This window comes from Pristis pectinata, chromosome 6, assembly GCF_009764475.1.
Source record: "Pristis pectinata isolate sPriPec2 chromosome 6, sPriPec2.1.pri, whole genome shotgun sequence".
In the NCBI taxonomy this organism is placed as follows: Eukaryota; Metazoa; Chordata; class Chondrichthyes; order Rhinopristiformes; family Pristidae; genus Pristis; species Pristis pectinata.
In genome coordinates, this window is record NC_067410.1 from 64,517,830 (window position 1) to 64,545,696 (window position 27,867).

The 27,867-nt window shown below is 40.5% G+C and overlaps 1 protein-coding gene across 2 annotated transcripts in view; it reads left to right on the forward strand.

The window, feature by feature from the left end:
- LOC127572107 (rho guanine nucleotide exchange factor 4-like) overlaps positions 1–27,867 on the forward strand; it is a 351,573-nt gene that overhangs the window by 32,303 nt on the left and 291,403 nt on the right. For both annotated transcript variants that reach the window (XM_052018989.1, XM_052018990.1), the window contains exon 2: positions 15,184–15,219. In XM_052018989.1, the coding sequence (XP_051874949.1) occupies positions 15,184–15,219 (36 nt within the window). The remainder of the gene's footprint in view (positions 1–15,183; positions 15,220–27,867) is intronic.

Sequence of the window (27,867 nt, forward strand, 5' to 3'; positions counted from 1 at the left end):
GGAGATTAGAACACTTGGCTTGAAGAGGTGATAGAGGGAAAATGCTCACTGCATTCATACGAGTACTCAGCTGTACATCTGAAATGCCCTTACTTACAGGGCAACAGCCGAATGGCTGTAAAGTGGGATTAGGTTGGATAGTTCTCTTCTGTGTGTCTCTCTGAGACACACTGTACTGAATGCTTTTGTCTGATGCTGTAAATTACTATGGTTCTAAGGCCTTCTCTGCTCAGGGCTTAGAGAGATGTTTATAATGTCTCATTTCATCGTCACAAACTCAGCAAGGATGGATATTTAGCAATTTCATGAAGTCAGCCGTATTAACCTGCTCAATTACCTTGTTCTCCAAGAAGAATTGTTACTCGGTCAACAGAAGTGAACATGTGAAATAGAAATTTCTCCGATTTTAGTTCAATTCTATAAATGTGTGCGATGATCTTCACGTTTGCTTAACATTGTTTGTGCCTTTGGTTCTCATCAAGAATGAATTATTGTGCCAGAATACAAAGATTAGTTGAGTTTTCAATGTAAGTGAAGAGATGAAAGGGGAATGGGCTATTTGTTGACATTCTAGAGCTCTTAAATTATATTTATGCCAAGTTTCTGGGAACATTTTCAAGTTTGCTTTACACTGATTGCAGTTATACTGTCCTGGCACAAATCTCAAGCTGACCTTACACTACTTCCATTGGATGAAAATGGGCTGCCCCCTCCCAGTCTCAGTCAATTTGTTACCAAGTAATACATGACTGGCCTGTAGGGAGGGATCATTCCTTTTAGGAAATTGCTCTGGGGGTAATGCTCTACAATGTTCAAGATATTCAACCAAATACTTAGGTAATCATATTCCAAGGAATGCAATCTAATTAAAAAAAAAACAAAATACATTCTTTTGAATCATTAAGTGAGATTTTCATTGTATGTGCCATGTAACACAAGAATCCAATTTTTAAAGGCCCATTAGTTTCACTTGTCCACTTCACACACAATAGCAGTAGGTATTGGACAAATCTAAGGTAACCTCAATGTTTATTCTCCCTTCATAAGTCTTTACCTTCCTTTGTTTATCTCCTTTTCTTTTAATAGATTACTTCTGTGAAGTAATGAGCAGGGCACTGTGACACCAACATCTGTATCAACAGAATGAAATCAACAATTCGGCATCCCTTACTATAATCTTCATCTCCTTTACTGATATTACACAACAGTGAGATCAAAGGTTAATATTACACATCTGTGAAAGTATCATTGAATGTCCCTACAGCTTTACATCGCAGGAAGGGAAGAAAGCACTGCCCACGAAGCAGAGCCAAAAAGATTCATCAGCATGGGAGCGATCAACAATAGCAACTTAAAAACATCATCTTTTAGCAAAAGAAACACAGAAGTCATTTGAAAACAATAGCAGCTCAAGTCAGCAACTGAAAAAGAAGCCTTCATAAACATTACAAGTGCTTACTCTCTTTTTCAGATGTTGAATGTTTCGAGGACTTTTTGATTTTATTTTCAATTTTTGCCAATTGGTGGTTTTGATTTTCACGTTCCAAATTCTCAGCTGATAAAGCAGTTGGAAACAGAAGTAAGGCAGATGGGACTTCCCATCCTCTATCCCTGTCTCAACAGAAGAAAAGGGGTGGAAATCCAGCTTGATAGCTTTCTAACCCTTCTCTCACCCTGTAACAAGATCTGAAATTTCACATGCTGGGCCTTGATGTTGATACTCAGGCCTAAGCTACAGCGTAGTTTTTCCATTCTGTGATACTCAGTAAGTCACCTGAAGAAACTGATCTTGAAACATGCGAGCTCCATCCATTCAGGTCCTCATGTACCTTTTGCCAGTTAAACCCTTAAACACCAATATCTATGTGAGATTTTGATGTCTATGAACTGTTCAATTTACAGCTTGTCAAATCAGTTCCCCAAGTCCTTCACGGAGAGGCATAATAAATAAAAGGACAAGTAGAAAAGAACTAAAAAAAGGTGATGCCACAAAGCTGACCAAAGCAAGAAACGTCTTGCTGGAACTGCAGAAGATTAAGATGCAAAGGGAATTTTAGAGTATGGGGTCTGAATGATTAAAAGTGTCCCCCTACAATAATGGGGCAGAGGAAGGTGCACATGGACAAGGAAGGAATAGAGATTTCTGGGGGATTTGAAACACTGAATTTGCAAGAAGAGTGAAGGGTAAGATCTTCAAGAACTTTAACACAAGAGGCTCAATTTCCAATTGTAGAACTGTAAACTAGTGTTGTGCAGTGGGATAAGCGGATAGCAGCACTTGCTGTGGGCTTGGATTAGGGCACCACAACTTTGGATGAGATGAATTTTACAGAGGATACAGGATGGGAGGCTGGCCAGGAAAGTATTGAACTAATGAAGTGCAGCTGACAAAGGCATGCATGAGGATTCTAAGCACAAGGTCGCATGAGCAGAGAATACTGCATGTTAGGATGGTACATTATTGGTAGCCCATTCTGTAACTGGAACATGATTAAGCTGCCCTTTTAATGACGTATTTATTTGAAGTAGCAAGAGAAGTAATTAAAAACATAATTACAGAGTTGGTAGGAATGTGTTGATTGGATGACAGCCATTTTAATATCCATCTTGCCAGGAATACTTTCGGTGTAAGACATAGACTTTATTCCATTGTTCCTCATTAGATCTCCTGCTGGGGCAAATGATGGAACATACATACAAGGTTTACAACAATCCATAAAGTATGAAACACAAAGAGAAAATGTGGTTAAAAACTTACTCAAAACTAATTTTGGGCATAAATGTTCTGAGCTAAATGCAGTTTTAGTTTAGAATTGGCTTCAGGTTGTGCCAAGGTATCCTCTTGTGATCTGATATTATTTCAGCACTCCATAAAAATGGTTTAAGCACCTGTAGCACAGGCAAAGATTAGTTTAGTACTTCCACATGTTTATTTTTCAAAAGGCAACAGAAGGTAGAAATCAGGCTTAATATCTGGTTGGTGCAAAACAAAGGGCAAGGGAGGGTGACTTGGCAGAAACACAAGACAGGAAGAAGGGTTTGCACTTCAAAGGTGCAGATAATGAGAAACATAATTCTCCCAAATCTTCCCTTAAGGAAATCAATAATATTTCCAATTATTTAAAATCATTTAGCAACTATTTCCATTGCTTAGATCTTTTCTCTCACTGATAGAGCAAAAGGAAGAGTTTATTTCCCCGAAGGAAATGTGGTATTCTGTTAATGCAGGTTCTTAGTTGCTTCATTTTAATTTTCTATTTTCCCCACTCCATAATTTCTTTAAACTGAAATTCTCAACACGGCCAGTGTTCTCATGGAATTTGTTAGTTATTGGTCTTTTCACAACAAGATTTGGTGGCTGCTTGACCATGGATATGTCACTACCAGCCATGTCTCCCTTACCACCCTGAAAGGTGCAGTACCACTAACATGTAACATACTGAAGTACCGCTCAAAACCGGTTGAACTCCCCTACAAGACCAACAGCTGCCTTGCATACACAGCCTTGAATTGGGGATCACGAATTGTATTGCCTAGATAGTGAATGTTCAGCATTTTGGTGTGTGCTGCATATATTGATAATACAAATCAGAAGTCAGAAAAAATTACAGTATTGAAAGATACTTACTTTAAGAAATCCTGATCGTCATCTGTTCCTCTAAGAACATTAAAATGTGGGCTTTGCATTTCACCCATGGTAGTTGCTCTTGTCAGACATTATTGTTGCATTATTCGCTGCTGATGTAGGGAAGTGGGATAATGCTTTTAAAGGTATCTCTCCATGGCAACTATGCAAAATAAGGGAGAATAAGGGACAGGGGGAAACAGAAATATCAGAAAATGGGAGGGGGGGGGAACAGGTTGGAAGGGGTTAATGATGGTTATGGTCATAATGGTAATAATGATGGTAATAATGCTTATGCTCTCTTTGGTGAATATTTAGAGGAAGCAATCATTCACTATATTAACTGTCCTGTGCCCATTTTCTGTTTCCATCCCGTTTGATTCGCACCTCATCTCCATCAGACAAATACCGAAAGAACGTCCTGCTGTTTCTGCCCACCCTGTTAACATGGTTCCTCCCATTTTAACCTATGGGATCTGTAATGTTCATGCTCATTGAGAAAGGCAAGCCAGCATGTCTACTTCTTACAACGGTGATTACATTTCATTGCAATTCATTCACTGTAAAGCAATTTGAGCGATCTCGAGATCATGAAACATATATAAAAGCAAATCTTTCTATTCGCATACTTTATCGAGGGAATAAATCTTCAAGAGGTTGCCATTTCTATGGGTCTCCTTCATTAAAATATCATTCCATTTGTGAAGAGTGCAGGCATTATGAATTGCTTTCTTTCTGTATTTTCTTTCAGTAGAACTGAGGGGTGGTTATGAAGGATTCAAACATAGTTAATAAAATATCTCTCGATGTGGAGTGGTTACACATCAAGACGTTGTGTTTCACACATGATAGGGCATGACTCACTGTGCTCTGAATCCCAGTTCCACAACTTTCGGGAAATAGAACAAATTGGACACGGAGATTCTTCCATTTGGATTTAAATGGAATAAAAAAACACCAGCAGATTGATTGACAAGCCAGACATGTTCTGTCTATGGGTGTTGTTTCATTCAAGAGACAAACAAGTGACGGAAGGATACCAGGACATGAGTCATGGTGTGGAGTCAGGGGAATACATTCAACTCTGATGGTATTAAAGCAACAACTTCCCAAGCTCACACTGTTCATGGCTGTCTCATTGGAATTAGGGAGCTTGGAGGGAGCTGCCCATGATTACAGTTCATTAAAGTTAATGTTTATGATTTCCCAACATTCATAGCACTGAGAGCATTAACTCAGAAACAATAGGTTTCATTGGGCAGCAGGGGTAAGCTGGGTAATTATTGGCCAGTGATTCTGAAGTCAGAGGTAGGGAAGTTATTGGAAACATTCTGAGTGACAGGATTGGAAGGGTTGAGATTGATCAGGCCCTTGTTAATATGAGATCCTGTCTGACTAATTTGATTCAGATTTTTGAAGAAGTAACAAATTACATTTATGAGGGCAGTGCTGTGAATGTAGTCTACATGGACTTCAGTAGTACTTTTGACAAGACTGGTTAAAAAGTTTGGAGCCGATGGGATCTACAACAAGTTGGTTTGGTCATAGGAGACAGAGGATAATGGTGGAGGGTTGATTTTATGAATGGAAGCCTGTGACCAGTGGTGTATCACAGGGATCAATGCTGTGACTCTTGGTGTTATATACATTAATAATGATGTGAATGTAGAAAGTATGATTAGTAAGTTTGCAGATGACAAGAATATTGGTGATATTTTTGATAGTGAGGAGGATAGTCAGGCTACTGTACAATATTGATCAGCTGGTGAATTGGGCAAAGTAGTAGCAGATGGAATTTAATCCTATTAAATGTGAGTTGATGCAATTTGGGATCTAATAAGGATAAGCCGTACACCAGGCTCAAGGACAGCTTCTATCCCGCTGTTATAAGACTCTTGAATGGACCTCTTTTACGTTAAAGATGAACTCTTGTCCTCACAATCTACATTGTCATGACCCTTGCTCCTTATTGTCTGCCTGCACTGCACTTTCTCTGTAACTGTAACACTACATTCTACATTCTGTTTTTGATTTTCCCTTGTACTACCTCAAAATATGTTTTGAAATGATCTGTATGGATGGTTTGCAAAACTAAGTTTTTCACTGTATTTTGGTACGTGTGACAATAATAAACCAATATCAATACCATGAATGGTAGGGCCCCAGAGAGTATTCAGGAACAGAGGGTACAAGTCCAAAGATCCCTAAAGGTGGTGACACAGGTATATTGGGTGGTGAAGAAGGCATATGGGATGCTTGCCTTCATTGGCCAAGGCATAGGATATAAGAGTATGGAAGTCATGGTACAACTTTATAAAACTATGGTTACTCCACAGTTTGGAGTTTGTGTGCAGTTCCGGTTGTCACATTTTAGGAAAGACGTGAATGTACTAAAGGGCACAGAGTAGATTTACTAAGTTGTTGACTGGGGATGTAGCATTTCAGTTATGAGGAGAGATTGGATAGGCCAGGTTTGTTTTCCTTGGAGTGAAGGAAGCTGAAGGGGAACCTGACAGATGTATACAGAAGTATGAGGGGCATAGGAAGGGTAGATAGTTGGAAACTTCTCTCCATAGCAGTGGCATCTATAAGCAGAGGGCATAGATTTAGGTTAAGAGGGATCAGAGGATGAAATTTTTCACCAGAGCTGGCTGAAGTCTGAACTGCTCTGGGTGGTGGAGGTGGGCACTCTCATATTTAAAAGGTATCTGGATGAGCCCTTGAGTCACCAATGTAGAGAAGGCTATGGGTGGAACATGGGATTAGTATTGATCGGTACTTGATGGTTGGCATGGAGATGGTGAGCCGAAGGGCCTGTTTCTGTGCTGTATGATGCTGTGACTCTGCGAGGTGTTAGGTTTGGTCAATAATAGCATTCTGAGAATGGAAAACTGAGTGGTATATTGTACATTTAAACTCAGTCCAGGGAACTGATCACACAATCTAGGTTGGTGAGTGAGTCCATTACAAAGAGAATGCTACACTGTCAGAGGTGCTATCTCTCAAATGAAGGCCCCACCTAGCCCATCAGGTACGTAAAACATCCCAAGTGCTATCTGAAGAGGAGTGGGGAGATCTTCTATTGCTCACAACTCTAAAACAAAAGCTAACATCACTAAAACATATATTAAACACATTGCCTGAACACTTATCTCATTGCTGCTTGTGAGACCTTGTCATTGTAAATTGGCTGCAGCATTTGCCTACATTTTAACAAAGAATTCTAAAAATTTCATTGGCTATGAAATACTGAAACATATTGAAAATGTGATGGGTGTAATGCACATGCAAGTTTGTTGTCACTTAAATCCACAAGAAGGTTGTCAGATTAAGATATTTTAAGAAATAGTGGAATGGGATTATTTGTTGAGTCAGTGCTTAATGGTCATGATGATGGCTGTTGAAGGTGAAGGTTCCTTTTAAATTCCTAATCTGTGGTTAATTGCCATGACAACAAGACTTGGTTGCATGTTACTTCAAGGATTGCAATTTCATTTATATCCAGATGGTTTGTGAAACAATCTTGTGGAACTATGCGAATACTTCAGATAATTGAGATGAAATTAATTCCAGTGTTCTTCTGGCTGTGGATGATGTTATTTCCCCATGAACCTAAGTATAATTCGAGATGCATTAGATCTGGAGCACCCAATCTTTGGAGTTAACTCATTAATGTGAATTGGTCTTGTTCAAATGATCAGGGGTGTAAAAGTTGCTTAAAGCCAACTTGCCAGCATGAATGGGTGTCGGGAGTTACCTCCCACTGCAACAGGTCCAAACCCCAAACAAAGTTAAGTGGACTGACGAGCAGCTTCCTTATCCCCAGGCAGCTCAGAAGGGGAGGTGGATGTTATTTTTGGGCCTCGAATCCGGAGGTTGTAGGAGGATTTGGACTGCTTTGGAACCTTTAGCCCAGAGCCAGCTCCTCATGGTTTCACCTTCAGCCAAGCTGTTTTAAGAAGAACACTTTTTGACTCCAGACTTCTGTGATCCCTTTAAGGACTGCTGGTTATTCCACAGATAGATTTTGATTGTGGTTAGCCCTCCCTGGTTGCAGGCAAATTTTGGGAATGGGTTCTTCAAGGAGAATTATGCCTTAGTTAACATAATGAGGCAATCCAGCTCCAATTTTCAGTGTCTGCAACACCTCAGTACCAGGCCTCGTGTATTTAATATGGAATTAAGACCTCAGAATCAGAATCAGGTTTGTTATTACTGACATATGTCATGAAATTTGCTGTTTTGTGGCAGCAGTACGGTGCAAGACATAAAGACATAAAAATTACTGTAAGTTACAAAAATAAGTAAATAGTGTAAAAGAGGAATAATGAGGCAATGTTCATGGACTGTTCAGAAATCTGATGGCGGAGGGGAAGAAGCTATTCCTGAAACTCTTAGTGTGGGTCTTCAGGCTCCTGTACCTCCTCCCCAATGGTAGTAACATGAAGTGGGCATGTCCTGGATAGTGAGGGTCCTTAACGATGGATGTCACTTTTTTGAGGCACCGCCTCTTGAAGATGTCCTCAATGGTGGGAAGGGTGGTGCCTGTGATGGAGATGGCTGAGTCTACAACCCTCTGGTACCTCTTTCGATCCTGCACATTGGAGCCTTCATACCAGGTGGTGATGCAACCAGTCAGAATGCTCTCCACTGTACATCTGTAGAAATTTGCAAGAGTCTTTGGTGACATACCAAATCTCCTCAAACTCCTAATGAAGTAGAGCTGCTGGCATGCCTTCTTCATGATTGCATCAATGTATTGGGCCCAGGATAGATCCCCTGAGATGTTGACACCCAGGAATTTGAAGCTGCTCACCCTTTCCACTGCTGACCCCTCAATGAGGACTGGTGTATGTTCTCCTGACTTCCCCTTCCTGAAGTCCACAATCAATTCCTTGGTCTTGCTGACGTTGAGTGTGAGGTTGTTGTTGCAACATCATTTAACCAGCTGATCTTTCTCACTGTACCCCTCCTCATCACCATCTGAGATTCTGCCAACAACAGTAGTGTCTTCGGCGAATTTATAGATGGCATTTGAGCTGTGCCTAGACACACAGTCATGAGTGCAGAGATTAGTCACAGTACACCCCATTAAGCTGATAAACTTTGCATCCAAGCTGCACACTAGAACCATGGACAATGCATACCAATTTGCATTCTGTCTCCAACTTGACCATTAACAAAACTGTACTATCAGAGCACTAACATTGATCTTGCATTAGTGGTATCTTTCCAATGACATGAGATGCCTTTTTAGATAGTCCTTTCTGGGAAAGGACAGGGTGCACTGTTGGCCAGGATTGAGCTCTTGATCTTTAACTTCAATCTCCACTATCAGGGCTCCAGCAATCTGCTCCCTTGCCTCCCAAAGCAGCCTGGGATACATCGCATCAGACTCTGAGGACTAATCCACACTTTAGCCTACATAGACATCTAATGCTTCCTCCTTTTTAATGGTAACTTGTTCTAGAATTTCACCAACTCCCTCCCTATATTTTCCAATTATAATTTTAATAAATATGTGAATTGTTCTTTTAGGACCTCACCTACATCCTCTGCTCACATAGCTTTCCTCTTCGATTCCTCATTGGTCCCGGTCTTACCCTGGTTATCTTCTGCCCTTAATAATACTTATAACTTGCTTTGAGATTTTTCATAATCTTCTCTGCTGGTGATAGTTGTTGTGTTATTTTTCCTCCTAATTTCTTTTTTAAGCACCCCCTGCACTTTCTATACTCTGTTGGTCCTCGCCCATTTTCAGTTCTCTATATCTGCTATAGGTTTTCTTTCTTCTCTTTATCCAACTCTTGATATCCCCTGACATCCAGAGTTCCTTACACTTCTTATTCTTACCTTTCACCTTTGTAGGAACATGTTAGCCCTGAACTATCATCAATGATCCTCACCATCTGGGCTATGTGCTCTTGCTGCTACTGTCAGGCAGGAAGTGCAGATACCTGAAGTCCCACACCACCAGGTTCAGGAACAGCTACTTTCCTACAACCATCAGGTTCTTGAACCGACCTGCACAATCATAACCCTACCTCAGCAATGGAATACTATGAACTACATTTTGCACTACCCTGGACTTGTCTTTGATTGTGGGTTTATTTTGCACTGATGTTTTGTTTTGCAGAGTCTTTTTTTTCTTCATTGTCTTGTATCATTTGTGTATGACTATGTGTTGTCTGAATCTACATGCCTGTGATGCTGCTGCAAGCAAGTTTTTCATTGTACCTGTACCTCACTGTACTTGTGCACATGACAATAAAATTGACTTGACTTGAATGCTCCCACTTGGCAGCGGGATACTTAGAAAAAGTGATTAAAAAGGGATTAGACACAGGCACAGGGTTATTTGAAATTGTGTTTGATAAACCAGCTGGAGATTTTAGAAGATGGAATGGTACAATAGATAAGGGAGAATCTGTGGCCCTGATGATTTTGGGATTTTCTGAAGGCTTTTAATAAAATTTCACACAAGAGGTTAGCATGCACAATTCAAGCACATGTGATTGGGGTAATATATTGCCGTGGATTGAAAAACAGTGAAGACAAGAAACTGAAAATAGGAAATAAAGGGTTTTTCTCAGGGATTTCCAACTATTCACGATACACATCAATGATTTAGATGAGGGAACCAAGAGTAGTATTTCTAAGTTTGCTGACAACATGAAACTGGGTGGGATTGTAGTTATAAGGAGGATGCAGAGAGATTTCAAGGCAATTTAGATGAGTTGAGTGAATGGATAGATACAGTACATGGTAGATTGAGCACACTTGGATAAATGTGAAGTTATTCACTTTGGTAGGAGGAACAAAAAGGCAGAATATTATTTAAATGGAGATAAACTGGGAAGTATTGATATACAAAGGGATCTGGGGTTCTTGAATAGGAGAAAGGATATCTTACTAAGATTATACAGGACCTTGGTGAGATCACACTTGGAAAATTATACAATTTTCAGCTCCTTAAGAAAGAATATACTTGCCATAAATAAAGTGCATTGAAAGTTCACCAGGCTGAGTCCAATTGTATAAGGAAAGGTTAGTTGTCTTATGTTTTATGAAACTGGTGATAAAATCTTTGACAACTAGCTAAGCCATGCCTTCAGGCTGTCAAACCTGTGGACAGCTTGTGAAGTTCCTTGAAGTTAAGAAATATTCAAAATCTATCAAAAAATCTATAAACATAAATATTTAAATTTATTAAAAGCAGAATATAATTAACACTTTAAAATCATTAAAAAATATATCAATTAATTCAAAAGATTGTAAATTAACTAATGCTTACCCGTTTTCCATTGCAGTCAATGCTCGGTGCCAAATCTAGTCTTGCAGAGGTTTAGTTGGCAGATTCCCCACAGTATGCACTGAGTTGATTACAGCAAGTTTGGGCTCCACAAAGAGTCCAACATCAGAATTCAGTTACTAAAACTCCATCAAAGACTGGCCTGCATGTTTGGGACTTCTACATACACATGAGTAACCTAAACTTAGTGGCCCTTATGCTGAAAAATGCTGGCAGTTTGGCATAGATATACAAAATGTTTTCAAAAGATTTCTTCCTCAGTAAAATTAAGAAAACCTTTATCTAGGTCCCCAATATTAAGGGCTGCAAAATTCCATCCCATACCTCTGTCTGGGAGATAAAAATAATGAAACAGCAGAAATTTTGATGTCTTGAAATTATTGGAACAGATTTGGAAGTCAAGATCCTATTGGTTTTCTCAGATGAACTTAACAGGTCACATGGTACCTTTTGGGGAAAAAAGCATGTGAGTTTAACATTTTTTATTCATTCATTTGGGAAGTGGGCATCATTGGCAAGGCCAGCCTTCATTGCCCATCCCTAAGTGCTCTTGAGAAGGAGCTTCTTGAACCGCAAGGGTTCTTCCAGTGAAGGTACTCCGATATACTATTGGGTAGAGTCTCAGGCTTAGATCCAATGATGTTTAAGAAACAGCAATATAGTTCCAAGTAAGAATGCTGGGTTTCCTTTTGATTTGGAGTGGAACCTTCAGCTGGTGATGTTCCTGTGCACATGCCTGCCCCTTGCACTACTTGCTGATAAAAAAATCCTAAATTTGGGAGCTGATGATGGAATAGCCTGGATGAGGAAATACAGTTCATTTGTAGATGACCCACAGTGTAGGTGGCAGAGGGACGGAATGTTAAGGTGGTGGATGTGGCTCCAATCAAGTGGGCTGCTGAGTGTTGACAAGCTTCTTGAGAGTTGCTTGAGTTTTACTTATCTAGGAGAGTTGAGAGTATTCCACACACTCATGTTTGGTGACTTTGGATGCCTGAAAGGCTTTGGGGTGTCAGGAAGTGAGTGAGGCTGCAAGATATCCCTAGCCTCTGACCTGCTCTTGCCTGCCACAGTATTTATATAGCTGGGTTTCTGGTTGATTGTAGTGCAAGATGTTGTCGGTGGGGAACTAGGTGATGATAAAGTCATTAATATCTCGTAGAGTAAATTGAATTGGATAAAGACTCTCTTCAGTGGTGGTAGGAATCTCAACAAGAGGCCATGTTGGTGCATCCACTTTGCACAGGATAGCATAGTTGCCAGGACTCACCAGAATTTCTACTTCAATATCTCATGCTCCTGACATACCCCTTTAAAGCTATTGTGTCTAAGGATACAATTAGCAGTGAAGCCACTTTGGTGGAAAAATAGACTCATTGACAGTAATCCAGGTGAAGAAGAGGCAAAATCGTGACCATTCTCCATCATCTCTATGCCATCCACAGTGGAATTAGGGCAGGGAATACTAGTGATTATTCCTAATGGGGTAAGATCCATCTCTGGCAGGATTATGCCTCCTTCCCAGGTAATCTGGTATATCTAATCTTTTAAGAACCCTGTTACATATTGAACCCAGACAACCTTGACCCACTGCAATTCACCTACTGCCGATACAGGTCTACAGTGGACGCCATCTCCCTGGCCCTACGCTCATCTCTGGAGCATCTGGACAGTAAAGGCACCTACGATAGACTATTGTTTATTGACTACAGCTCTGCCTTCGGTACGATAATTCCAAGAAAACTCATCACCAAGCTCCAAGACCTGGGACTCAACACCTCCCTCTGTAACTGGATCCTTGACTTTCTGACCAACAGACCGCAATCAGTAAGGATAGGCAGCAATACCTCCAGCAAGGTTATTCTCAACACTGGTGCCACACAAGGCTGCATCCTTCACCCTCTACTCTACTCCCTATATACTCATGACTGCATGACCAGATTCTGCTCTAGCTCCATCTACAAGTTTGCAGATGATACCACCGTAGTAGGCCGTCAAAAAATGAAGAGTCAGAGTACAGGAGGGAGATAGAGAGCTGAGTGACATGATGTCATGAAAACCTTTCCCTCAATGTTAGCAAAACAAAAGAGCTGGTCATTGACTCCAGGAAATGGGGCGGTGTACATGCACCTGTCTCTATTAATAGTGCTGAGGTCGAGAGGGTTGAGAGCTTCAAGTTCCTTGGAGTGAACATCACCAATAGCATGTCCTGGTCCAACTACGTAGACGCCATGGCCAAGAAAGCTCACTAGTGCTTCTACTTCCCCAGGAGGCTAAAGAAATTTAGCATATCCCCTTTGACACTCACCAACTTTTATCGATGCACCATAGAAAGTATCCTACCTGGATGCATCACGGCTTGGTATGGCAACTGCTCTGCCCGGGACTGCAAGAAACTGTAGATAGTTATGGACACAGCCCAGCACATCACGGAAACCAGCCTTCCCTCCATGGACTCTGTCTATACCTCTTGCTGCCTTGGTGAAGCAGCCAGCATAATCAAAGTCCCCACCCACCCGGGTCATTCTCTCTTCTCCCCTCTCCCATCAGGGCACATACCACCAGGCTCAAGAACAGCTTCTATCCCATGGTGATAAGACTACTTAACGGTTCACTTATACAATGAGATGGTCTCTTGACCTCGCAATCTACCTTGTTATGAGCTTGCACCTTATTGTCTACCTACAATGCACTTCCCAGTAGCTGTGACACTTTACTCTGTATTCTTTTATTGTTTTCACCCTGTACTACCTCAATGCACTGTGTAATGAATTGATCTGTACGATTGGTATGCAAGACAAGTGACAATAATAAACCAATACCAATACCAACAGTAGTGGAACTGCAATTACTGTCACAATGGGATCATTTTCATACTTTTGACTTTTGTGATCCATTCTGAAGATCTTGTCTTTCACCCCTAGCATCTCAAACCTGCAGATCCATTTCTTAAGTTCTGATTTGAACTTCCTGAATCTTCCTGTAAAGATGTACATCCAGTTGTAATCATGATCAACCCAAGAGAGAGCTCACATTCCCACCTATTTCAATAGCTGCCGTGTCAATGTGGCTCATCCCACTGCAAGATTTTCCTTTAAGTGACATCCCCTTTAAGCATACATGCTGGGGGTCAATAAAGAGTGAACTCTTTTAGTTTGTGAGGACAGGCTTGTTCACATGCTAGTAATGCTACTTTATTTTTTTTCTGCTTCAAATACTAGTTATTTGGCGAACACCTGATAAAATTGATTTCCCTTATCTTACTCAGACAGCTTGTGACCTTGACAAGTCTAGGTCTACTCAACCCCAGCCATTAACTAGAAACAGCTGCTAGTTGTAAGACTCCTTTGTTCTGAGAGTGTTGGCTGAATTGACTAATTGTACTTTCTTTGCCCTGGTACCTTCCTTTGAGTCTGTTTGCAATTGAAGCAGTTTCAGTGAGATTTGCCATGCAAGCCAACCATTCCTTTTGAGTGTCAGCTTGGCTCATACGGCACTGTTCTGTCCTCTGAACCAGAAAGTTGTGGGTTCAAGCCCTATTCCGGGTCTTGAGCACAAAATCCAAATTTATACAACATGGAGGGTGTAGTGCACTTCCAATAATGCTGTCCTTTGGACCAGGTGTTAATCTAAACCTTGGTGGGTATTAACGATCCTGTGGAATGGACTGAAGAAGAGTAGGGAAACAATCCTTTAACCAGAAGCTGATAAGCTTTTCTCATTCCCAAATGGTTGCAGGGTTTTCTGGACATATCGACAGTAACTGTATTTTAAGGTAATTTGGTGCATGTAAGTATATTGTGATATTCTGAAAGGGGCTGGAGGAAATGGGTGAAACAGCTTTCCCTGTTATGGTATTTAATCATTTTAGATATCTTGATGTGGGCATATTTCCCCCATACTAATTTTCCCCGTTGTGATATATGAGTTATAAGTGACTTCTTTCTTTACATATAAGTAGAAGCTGATTTTATTTTTCTTTGCTTTGTCACTGTAGGTTTTCACAATTTGAATATTGAACCTCAGTTGATATTTCAGTCAAAATGTTTGCATAATGGATTCCCATGGACTGATGTGGTGTGAACAAACCACTTTACTTTAATAAACTCAAAGCAGAACAGCAGACTATGAGACTGAAAGTAAATGTGGGAATTGTAATTGTCTAATACTCCTGTGTTGTCCTTAATTTTGTCAGCTAATTACTTTTCTTTTCTGAAAATCTAACATGGTTATTTTCTCCCTGCAGCGAGCACTGGATAGAAACTCACTTGTCCAGCAACAGGTAAGAAGTCTTTTTTTTCCCCTTTACTGTCGAGGTTACTGTTGTCTTCTGCCCTCCTAGTTCTGATGCATTAACCTTGATCTATTCAACCTAATTTTTCCTGATTGTTTCTGTCTTACTGGAGTGCTGACTCTAAAGTACATAATGACACAGTGTGGCAAAATTTGTTGGGAGTTACTTAATCAAGGTGTGAAGTCTGGTCTGTTAGTGCAAAAGTTCCTGTAAATGTTGATATTCAGTGATAAAAATAATCTTTTATAGTGTGTGAAAGAGCTTTTAGAACCAGATCTATATATCACCATAGACATTGAGCCCAAGGAATTGTTCAAGATCCTCAGTGTAGGTGCTCTGTAGATTGAGAAATACATGGACCATTCACATGTGGTACTCGTGTTTGCTCTTGAGACACGCCTTATGAATACGAGGTTGTGTGCCCATACTTGTCCTGCTTTCTGCTCTTGAACCCTCTCAGTTAGCATTATTTAGGTTATGCTTCCTCTTCAAAATTCATCATTATTTATCTATATTAAGTTGTACCTGCCATTTCATCAGTTTACTATGTCCTGCTGATGTCTGCCATGAACAACCTCATAATTTACCATGTCACCAAATTTTGTATTTTGTATCAACCACAAAAGTTGAAATTTCTGCTCCTTATTCCCAAATGCATTTCTTTTCTATTTTACAAGAAATGTAAAGTTCCTGATACCATCCTTAGGGGACCCTAATGACTAACAAAACCTCCCTTGATCACTGTCATCTGCTCCAAATCCCTGTGCCCAAATAACCACAGTGCTTTTATTAATCAAGAAAGTTAAATTTTTGGAAGCCTTTTATATAAAATCTACTTCATGATCTTGTTCAAATGTATCTGCTACTTCATGAAAAATAAAGCAATTGCAATAGTCAAACATGATTTATCTTCAACATATTCTTATCCTTTACAACTCATGACATTCTCTACTAGGTTTTCCTCCCACTAGTATTTGACTGACTGGCCTGCATTTACCAAATTTACCCCTGTGAAATTTTTTCAATAGAAGTGCTGAACTCAACTGGACTGAGTTTCATGCTAACTCATTTGTCATCTCCTTTCTTAATATAAATTTTTTTTTAACCTTAGTCAGTGTCTCTTAACTCTCTCGTCCCCTAGTTTGGCATTACCTTCATCCTCTTTTGATAAAAACCTTCATTCAATACCTTAGTCATGCCATTGGCTTCCAAAAGATTTCCTAATTGTCCCTAATCTGTCCCGCCTTTACTGTGTATGTGTGTGTGTGTATCTGAGGTTCCTTTGAATTAATCAACTAACCTTTTCCCACTATTCTCTTTGTTTTTGAGCTTTTATTAATTTCCCTGCATTGATTCTATGGTTTTGTTTTGCTGTACATGATATTTGCATGAATTTCCTATTTGTGCTAAGTTTTGACCTCTATTTTCCCTGCCCTCCATGGAAATCCAGCTTTGAATGTCCATCTCCTCCTTGTCTTGAAAGTCTGTCATTACTCATTTATTATTTACTTGGCCAGTCTTTGTTTACAATTGATTCACCAATATTTTGTTACCCATTACACATTTCAGCAGCTCTGTAAATAAGATGACAAGTTTTCAGTAACAATGAAAACTAACTTTTTGTTAGTTGATAACTAGTTTTGGGCTATGAAGTTTAGCTGAAGAGGTAGGGTTAAAGCTTGCCCAACGTGGAATATTTATCATCAAATAAATAAATTCATGGGGCAATTCTGGCATCTGTAGTCCAACCATTTTATGGGCTGCTGAAATTGCTTGTCAAGTCAAAACTCAAAGTCGAGTTTATTTTTATGTGCACAAGTACCTGTATGCACAGGTGCAATGAAAATCTTACTTGCAGCAGCATTGCAGGCACATGGTATCATATAAGCAGCAGTCACAAGAAAAACATAAATTAAACACAATTTTTACAAGAATGAACACAATCAAAACAAAAGAAGTCTATTTAAGTGCAATGGAGGCTCAAGAAATTTTGCAGATGCTGGAACCTGGAGCAACACACACAAAAATGTCCTAATGAAGGGTGTTGACCCAAAATGTTGACTATTTATTTCCCTCCATAGATGCTGCCTGACCGGCTGAGTTCCTCCAGCATTTTGATTGTGTTGCTTCATTTGCATTTTAGTGCAAAGTGACCAACGTGGTCATACTGTTGCTAAACTGTAGTGATTAGGGTTGTGCAGGTTGGTTCAAAAACTAAATGGTTGAAGGGAAGTAGCTGTTCTTGAACCAGGTGGTGTGGGACTTCAGGCTTCTGTACCTCCTGTCCAATGGTGGTTCTGAGAAGATGGCATGGCCCAGATGGTGGGGATCTTTGATGATGGATGTTGCCACCTTGACGCAGTGCCTCCTGTAGCTACTACTGATGGTGGGGAGGGATGTGCCCGCGATGACTGGGCAGAGTTCACTTCTATCTGCAGCTTCTTGCATCCATAAACATTTGAATTGCTGTACCAGACCATAATGCAACCAGTCAGGACACTTTCAACAGTACATCTGTAGAAGTTTGTTAGAGTGTTTGGTGACAAGCCAAACCTCCTAAGAAAGTAAAGACAGTGGTGCTCTTTCCTTGTGATGTATAGTTTTGCCCCTGGATCACAACTATGCAAGGAATGGTTGGGTTCCTCACAACATTTTAAATACAACACACTGTGGTAATTGTCACATCTGTATTGTGACAACCATGATTCAGATTAGTTTATTGTCATATACACCAGGGTGCAATGAAATTCCTTGTTCGTATGAAGCTCACAGAATAAACAGTATACATGGTAATAATAAGTACAGCAATGAGTGCAAAAATAATGGAATGGTGCAAAGTATAGCAGTGTAAACTAAGGTAGTGAAAAAAGAAATGGTAAAGTGACAATAACAGAAGGGGTAGAATTAAAGGTTCGGGAATGTGGCAGCACCACTGGGAAGGGGTTGTGAAAGAGGTGATTGGTTCAAAAGTCTGAAAGCAGTGGGGAAGAAGCTGTTATTGAGTCTGTCATCTGGGTTGTGCAACGTGGAATGGCACATTGAGTGTTGCAGGTTAGTTGGGAGTCGGGTGGAAAGGATTTGGCAAGGGTTCTCCCTATCTCCAGTTCTTGTCAAATAGCTCAAGCATTTACAATCAATCTCTCTGGATGTCAAAATTGTTGGAACACTGAAAAATGAGAAAAGTAGATATCTTGATTGGCTACTGTAGTCACCTCCTTGTGTACGTTCTCCTAATTTGAAGCACATTAATAATACAAATTTACATAGAGCAAAAGAAGGAAATTTTGACCCAGGAATCTCTTTCATTGTAGACTGTACATGTCCTCTCTGTCATTATCTGTCTCCAACCCAGCCACCCAAGGGTCTGCAAAAATAAATCAAGGCAAACATTCCCTTAATTCCAAGAACAGAAGAGATCACCATCTGTCCCTACTCATTAAACTAAATCATGGCCAAACATCTTTCCATGTCTGAGTAAGAATGAGCAAGTGAATGAACCTATACTTTCCTGACACTTTACCACATTTTGTAAAAAATTTGTTCAAGATGCTTCTTTACATGAGGAAACAATAGTACATTTCCATATATGCCCTCACTACCTCCTACTCTGTACCTCTGCCTCTCCCCACCAAAGAATCAGAACGTAATATTATGTGCAACAGTTTTCTGAGATGACACCGGAAGAACACAGCGGGTCAGACAGCATCTGTGGAGGGAAGGGGTGGAGCAAGAGCTGGATCCTCCCAAGACCTTCCAGCTCTTGCTCCACCCCTCTTCCCTCCACCTTTTTATTACTGGATATCTCCCCTCTATCTTTCGGTCCAGATGAAGGGTCTCAACCCGAAACATCAACTGCCCATTTCCCTCCAGCTTTTTGTGTGTTGCTGAATGTTTTGGGATCTCGCTATGCATTTCCTGATTCCTCTAATTGATGTCAAGTAGCATTCCGCTGTATCTAAGATCAAAATAATAATTGTGCCAAAATTCCTCTCAATTTATTTAGCTAGGCATTCACAATGCAAAGTTTATGTCTGAAACCAAAGTGTTCCTGTGACATTAGCTGCCTTGGAAAGGCTGTACCTTCTTGGTGCTCTGAAGGTATCCATCTCAATTGCACAATTCTGAAAATCAGAATAACATTTCGAGACTTGAGATTTCTGCAGATGCTGGAATCCGGAGCAACACACACAAAATGCTGGAGGAACTCAGCAGGTCAGGCAGCATCTATGGAGGGAAATAAACAGTCAACGTTTTGGGTCAAGACCCTTCATCAAGACTGGAAAGGAAGGGCGGAAGCCAGAATAAGAGGGGAGGGGGACGTGATAGGTGAGTCCAGGTGAGAGGGGGAAGGTAGGTGGGTTGGGGAGGGGGAATGAAAGGGAATGATGTGAGAACCTGGGAAGTGATGGGTGGAAGAGGCAAAGGGCTGAAGAAGGAATCTGATTGGAGAGGACAGTAGACCATAGAATAAAGGGAAGGAGGTGGGGAACAGGAGGGAGGTGATGGGCAAGTCATGAGGAAGGGGGGGGGGGAGACGGGGTGAGGGGACCACAGGAATGAGGAAAAAACAAAGGTGGGGGGAAAGGGGAAAACAGGAGTGGTTAATGGAAGTTAGAGAAATTGATGTTGAATCTGTAAGGTTGGAGACTACCATGATGGAATAAGAGGTGTTGCTCCTCCAACTTGCATCTGACCTCAAAGTGGCAGACCAGAAGTTAGAGAAATCAATGTTGATGCACCGGAAGTTAGTGACTAACGTTTCGAGAATTATGAGGGGCGTAGATATGGTGATTGCGTACAGTCTTTTTCCCAGGGTTGGGGAATCAAGAACTAGAGGACATGGGTTTAAGGTGAGAGGAAAGAGATTTACTAGCAACCTGAGGGGCAACTTTTTCACCCAGAGAGTGGTCAGTATATGGAATGAGCTGCCAGAGGAAGTGGTTGAGGCATGTACATTAACAACATTTAAAAGGTACTTGGACATGTACATGGATAGGAAAGGTTTAGAGGGATATGGGCCAAGCACTTGCAAACAGGACTGGCTTAGATGGGAATCTTGTTGGCATGGACCAGTTGGGCCAAAGGGCATGTTTCTGTGCTGTATGACTCTATGACTGAGGAACTACCTGATGTGTAACTTATTCTTGTAAAACTGCATTTCTGAAACAGTGGATCCTCACTCCATTGACAATTGTCCTATATCGATAGGGATACCAGTGTTAGAGAGGCTGCTTTGAAATAATATTAATAGTTATTTCTCCTGATTCAAAGAGTCTCCACAGAATAGGAAAGATGCTTCAAAACTTGTCACAACGTTACCAAAATAAGAATTTGTATAAATAAATATTTACTTAAAATGGCGGCAGCTTCATTTTAGAAGTAAACTCCTGCAACTTCAGCAGGGTGGAAGTTCTGATTGTTCACAATTTTCTGCAGTTAGGTAATTTAAATAAATTTGTTAACCTTTCACCAGGATCCCTGTCTCCACACGGAAGCCCATTTTGTGGTGAGTGATAGCCCTGACAGTGCTATTCCTTTCAAAATTATAATTGTATGGCCTTTACCTACCTGATCACATGTGTTTATTGTAGGTTCACATTAGCCCGAAACTCTGTATAAGAGTTCCAGCCAATCACTTGATGGCTTGTAGACGGGTGTTGTGAAAAGGCATTGAAATATCTATTCTTTGATAAGCTTCCTACTAATACAGCTGAGAAACCAGTCCCAACAGCCTCAAGTGATGTGGATAATTATGGCATGACCAGTTGTAGCAGTAACTGTTACAATGTGGGGCCCTTTTCAATCTTTTCATACTTTATGTAGTCTCACAGGAGTGCACTGATGCCTTGTGTTTTTGTAAACAAAGTGCTTGCCAAATACTTTTCAGTGGCCATAATGACCTTCAAACAATTAAACAAAGTTGTTTTTCATTATCCTCTTTGGACTCATTACCCCGTTTCCCTCCCAACTGTTCAGACAGCTTTACCTCTGTTGTCTTCTAGAACACATAATTTAGCTATAAATATAACCTGAACAACAACATGAAATTGGCTTTAGAATGGATAATGGGCAGTTACTAACCAAAGGCCAGGTGCTGAGTGTTAAGAGTATCAATGACATACAACCATTTATTTAAATATAACCAGTCAGTGATTTAAATTCAGGGATTAGATCATGGAATTTTAACCTTCGACATGTGGCTGTGAAAAAGATTGCATGGAGAACAAAGTGTTGAACACCTTAATCTGATGCAACATTGCAAAATCCATTGTAGATGTACAGCATTAAAGTCTGTGGGCCAATGCCTTCTGTGGGTTTCCAGAGACTATTCACATTTAGCTTGTACAAGGTCAGCTTCCAATGACATGAGCTGCTCATAGGCCCAGAAAGCAACAGCAGTGAATGAAAAAGTAAGTGACAAGGGACAATGAAATGTCCTTCGTTGGTAATGGCAGGGAGGATTTGTACCCTCCTGTTACCTGAGATTTCAATAAGATTTGAAAACAATACATTGACATGAGTGCCCAGCAATGATCATGCAAGATTTATAACTGAATTATCAAATCAGAAATGTAACATGAAACCTGGCAGGATATAATTTATCACATATACTACTAAAAGTTTAGAGAAATTCTGCAGAATATCTTTTGGAAACTCATCTGGAGAGTATCCATCACAGTCGCTGAGCTGTGAGAATACTTGAGGGGGAAGGAAGTGTGGGTACCAGCTTTGAGTCAGCATCAAGCTTTATTGCCAGCATGAGGATTTCTGTTCAGTGGTTGCAGGATCTAGTGGATTAGCAATGCTGGCTCCTCACCATTTATTGTAGGTTTAAGGTTTATTAGAACCTATCCTCGTCATAGCTGCAACATTTCTAATTTAACCTGAAATTGATTTAACTTCAGCACGATCCATGTGATACAAACAAATATTCTGGTCTAGGCTTCTACACTTAACTTTATTCCTGTTAGGAGACTGCTTTGATTCTGATACTCAGTTCCTACAAAGGATGGAGGCTGTGAGTGCACGGATGATCTACCCAATGGAAAGCAGCCTGGGGAGAGAACCAGGCACGGTAGTGTAGCTGTTAGCATAACGCTATTACAGCCCCAGCGATCAGGGTTCAATTCCCTTCACTGTCTGTAAGGAGTTTGTATGTTCTCCTGTGACTGCGTAAGTTTCCTCCGGGTGCTCTGGTTTCCTCCCACGTTCCAAAGACATACGGGTTAGTAGGTTAATATGGGTGTAATTGGGCAGCGCGGGCTCGCTTGGCCGGAAGGGCCCGTTACCATGCTGTATAAATAAAGTTTTTAATAAAGTTTTAAACTCCTGCTTCTCTTGAGGTCAAAAAAGAGATATTAGGAGGGATGAAGAGAAGTAGCTGGTTCAAGAACAGCTACTCCCCTTCAACCATTTGGTTCTTGAACCAACTTGCACAACCCTAATCATAACCTCAGTACAGCAACACTATGACCACATTGACCACTTTGCACTACAATGGACTTCTGTTTTTGTTGTTCTTTCTTGTACCATTTTGTATAATCAATATTTAATTTATGTTTCTCTTGTGAATGTTGTGTCTCTAATGCTATGTACCTGTGATGTTGCTGCAAGTAAGATTTTTATTGCACTTGTGCATACATGTAGTCGTGCAAATGACAATAAACTCGACTTTGACTGACTTTGAAATAGGTGGGTCTTAAGGTCTTAATGGAGAAGGAAGAGGCAGAGAGGTTTGTGGAGAATTTCAGAAATTAAGACCTAAGTGGTTACTAATGGAAAAGAGAAGGGACTGTAATTTGTGTTAGAGGCTAGCATTGGAGAACAGTAAGATCTTGGAGGAAATGCAAGGCTAGCAGATGTTAAACAGAAGAGGTATGGAGGTGGGTGTGTGAGGGTGAGGCCATTTGAACACAAAATAGGCAAATGTCTTCAAACTACAGACTCAGAGCAAAATCAAAGAAATCTGGTAATTAGATCAAGCATTTATTAGTCCCCAACAGTGTAATGCATCTGTTTGTGCCATTCTTCTTGGAGGGCAAGAGAGAAGTGCTTGTAAATAGTCAACTCTACTTCTCATGCTGCTCATAGTCTAAACCATCCAATTTCAGATCATCAGCGTGTTTTATCACCTAAACTATTTCAAGCTTTCATTTTTAACCCATCTTTTCATCTTTATCTGGGGTGGGAATTCTTATAAATCATCATCAAACCTGAAAAGGAACACCGGATGCTGGAATGATCAATTCTTTGATTTTTGGTTAGGGATTCTCCAAGAGTCACCATGTTTTGAAAAAGATCTTATTTCACACGTAGAGTTTTTGAAACACTTGCAAGCAAATTTAAGAGAATGTCAGCCAGGTTGGAAATTTTCACCACTAAATGTTAAATTGAATATTTAGCTCTGTCTAATTTCTCCCATCTTCACTGTCTGTAAGTATCTTCAAAGGAATTGCTTTAAATGTCTGAGGGGAGATAATTATGGGATTATCAATATATCTTTTCATCTTAACTGCTTCATGTTTCTACAGAATGCATCTTGGCATTCAATAATTTACTGGCAAGTCCAAGGTTTGATGCTCCACAACTGCCTTTGTGAAAGGTGACTCAGTGTAAATGAATTTTGAGCCATTGTTTGTAACAACAGCTTCACATTGCACCACATGCCCTCATCCCAACAAAAGCGCCATTTGTCTTGCCAGTGACGCCCACACGCTATAAAGCGAGTTTCCTGTTTACGGTCAGCCTGATTGACAGGTCTTAGGGATGGTTTTCCTGTTTCACAAGGCCAAATCCTGAGAGTAGCAAAAAAAGTGTCTTCGCACAACAGACTGACAAAAACTGTCTTCAAACTAAAGGCAGCAAGTAGGATAAGTGAAAGAAATCTTGAGGGGTGGGGTGAGTGGGTGCCCAGTTCATGTAATTAGGGGGATCTGGATAGTGGGAGGTTGTGGAGTGGGGTCTGGATTTCAGGGACAGAGCTCTGAGTGTGGTTGGAGAGGGGTTGTGTGATGTTCTGATTGGAGATAGAAAGAGCTTAATGTATTTGGTGGCTTCAATGAGTCTCAAGTGGCTTGGAGGTTGGAGGGAGATGAGGGGGAAGAAGGCCAATGATTACTGAGATGGTTAGTTTTTTTTGGATGGCTATACAGGTCAGCTAGAAACATTCTCAATCCTCCTGGCCCCTGCGTAGATTAAACACTTTCAGCTTTCTTCAATGACCATTGCAACAAAGGCAGCCAACTTTATTGTATTTAAATGAACACCAACTTTCCATGAGTGGATTGGTCTTAAAACCAGTAGTGGGTGGGTTTGAGGTGGTTAAATTCATGTTTCAAACATCTTAAGTTTAGTCTCTGGCATGGCTCTAATTTATCCACTTTCAAAGACCTAATTCAGCCCAGGATGTCTCAGATAAAATATGACAAAACTGTGGAAGAGCTTTGGAAACCTGCTCTACAATGCCATCTAGTTGCAAAAGAAGACAACAACATGGTGGCAAGAGATCACAAGGAAACAAACTTTTGGACATAGGAATTTACAATGGCAAAAGTTGAGAGCAGGAACTTAGGGTTGTGAACAGAAAGTTCTCATTCTACATTATACACAGCTTACTAAAACACAACACAATTGTTCTCTCCATCACAATTTAGATGCCATATGCCTCTCATGAAAATTTCTATTCCATACTTGAAATCAAAACAAATGCAGTTAGGAGGAACAAACAGTATCTGTAGCTTCTTAACCTGTTTATGAACTCATCAAGAGCTTAATTTCAAGTTGATTTGCTAGCTTTAAAGGAACATGCATCTACATTAAGCTGGAAGTAAAATATATTTTGTGGTCAAATTGGTATTGGTTTATTATTGTCACTTGTACCGAGTTACAGTGAAAAACTTGTCTTACAAACCGATCTTACAGGTCAATACACTACACAGTGCAGTTACATCAAGTTAGTACAGCGCATTGATGTAGTACAGGTATTAAAAACAATAACAGTACAGAGTAAAGTGTCACAGCTACAGAGAAAGTGCAGTGCAATAAGGTGCACGGTAACAACAAGGTAGATCATGAGGTCATAGTCCATCTCATTGTATAAGGGAACCGTTCAATAGTCTTATCACTGTGGGGTAGAAGCTGTCCTTGAGTCTGGTGGTACGTGCCCTCAGGCTCCTGTATCTTCTACCCGATGGAAGAGGAGAGAAGAGAGAATGTCCCGGGTGGGTGGGGTCTTTGATTATGCTGGCTGCTACACCAAGACAATGAGAGGTAAAGACAGAGTCCAAGGAGGGGAGGCTGGTGTCTGTGATGTGCTGAGCTGTGTCCACAACTCTCTGCAGCTTGTTGCGATCTTGGGCAGAGCAGTTGCCATACCAAGCCGTGATACATCCAGATAGGATGGTTTCTATGGTGCATCGGTAAAAGTTGGTGAGAGTCAAAGGGGACAAACCAAATTTCTTTAGCCTCTTGAGGAAGTAGAGGCGCTGGTGAGCTTTCTTGGCAATGGCATCCACGTGGTTTGTCCAGGACAGGTTGTTGGTGATGTTCACTCCCAGGAACTTGAAGCTGTCAACCCTCTTGGCCCCAGCACCATTGATGTAGACAGGTGTATGTACACCGCCTCCTTTCCTGAAGTCAATGATCAGCTAATATCCAATATCATAAATTTACCTTATAATTTTTCTTAGCTGTTGACATAATTTTTGAGTACCTAACTTGAAAGGAGATTGATTCAAAGCTTGCTGTCTTTCTGTACTTGAGTTGTTCTTGCTTGTCTCTTTAGTGTCCCCTCTCTCACCACCATACACTGCAAATCCCTGACTCAGATTATTGCACATACACTTGAGAACTTCCTCTTTACATCCTCCGCCACTTTACCTCTCTTATTCCGATTAAAGCCTTGTTTGATAACTACCATTATTGGCTCAATATTCATTGTATCTGAATATGTGACTGAAGCATCTTGGTCTGGATCTTGCTGGCTATTGTCAACAACTCCATATGGATCTGCCAGCATTAAATCATTTAAACACTAGTGAGTCCTGGGCTGTTGCATATGCACTTTTGAGTGCAGAGGTCCGGGCTTACTGGTAGAATCAAAAGTCCGCGTGGAATCCAAAAGTAGAATCTAGTCTTGTCGGGATTCCCCAAAGTGATGCTGGGGAATCAACTCTTTGTGTGTCAAATCAGACCTAGCACAGGATCTGAAGCCACATTCATTTCGATAGGTAGGCCTGGATATTAAAAGGAACTTTTTTTTTTAAAAAAGCACATTGTTATTAATTTAGGTGTTTTAGTTGATGCTATTTTCTTAATCTTTAATAATTTCTAATTTAAAATACATTGAATTTTTAAATGTCTTTGGATGTTAGGGATGTATGAAAAACAGAAAAATCCTTCATTGCTTTTACAGCTAGGGACTGGTTTTTGCCAGCTGTCAAAGGGTATCAGGGACATTTCAAGGCAAAGTCTCCTTGGTGCATTACATGTTAACACTCAGATCATGCCACTGGAGAATGGGATGAGAAGATCCAGGAAACCTGATCTTCGGCATCTGTGCAGGCGGTGATTCTGAGCAGGGGGGACGAGGTCAGCAAGATCTTTTTGACCTTCCTCTAGGTCGAAAGTGCTACATGGTTAAAATTTACCAGGTTATCCGGAAACTGAAACCTTCACCAACGTTGTTATTCTCTTAACTCCCCTCTGCACCTTCTCTAGCACCTTGATGTCCATCATGAAGTTGACTGCCTGCACTTGGCCTCTATGCTTCAGCTAAGGTTGAACAAGTATCTTGTACAATCTTATCATAACTTCCGTACCTTTTATACAAAACACTCCTGGCTATGAGTGCAGCCCTTTCCTACTAAAGCAGTGTTAGACAAGAAAATGAGAGCAGGAGTAAATCAGTTGGCCCCTCAAGCCTGCCCAGCATGCAATATGATCATGGGTGATCTGCACCAGGTCTCAGTTCCCCATAGCCCTCAATTCCACCATCTTTCAAAAATGTAACATTCTCTGAATAGCATTATATCACGTGCAGTTCAGGGACATAGAATTTAACCTCTGCATCTTGATTATCCTCTAACTTGCAACTGACAGCCAGCTAAAAGGATCACAGATGGTATATGAATATTAAAAATTTCAATTGGTAAAAGACAAACTTTACCCTTTTTTGGGAACTTTTTAATTTTGGTGACGTTTTACTTTTAGAACTCACAAGTTGTCATGAATCAAGGAGTGCTGCTTCTGTGCAGGAACATGGAGATTGGTTAGAATTTGTATGTTGATAATGAACCAACAGAAATAAATTGAGTACTGATATGTTAATGCCTTGTGTCTAACAACATTTTAATAGCTGCAGGCTTAACCTCTCTGAGCCAGAAGTAGGAATTAGAGCTCCTCTCAGGTTTGCAGCTGCCATTAAGTCAAGGTGATGACAAGAACAGCAGCAACTCTATGGGTATGAGCCTGACTCATCAGGACTGTCAAAGAACTGACAATGGTGCATTTTTCTTTCTCTCTCTTTCTTACTCTGAGATGAGGAAAACAGTTTTTATTTTTAATTCTAGATGCTGCCTCAACACCCTCCAAACCTGAGTGTGAATTTGGGAAACATTGTGTATGATTCCCCGAACC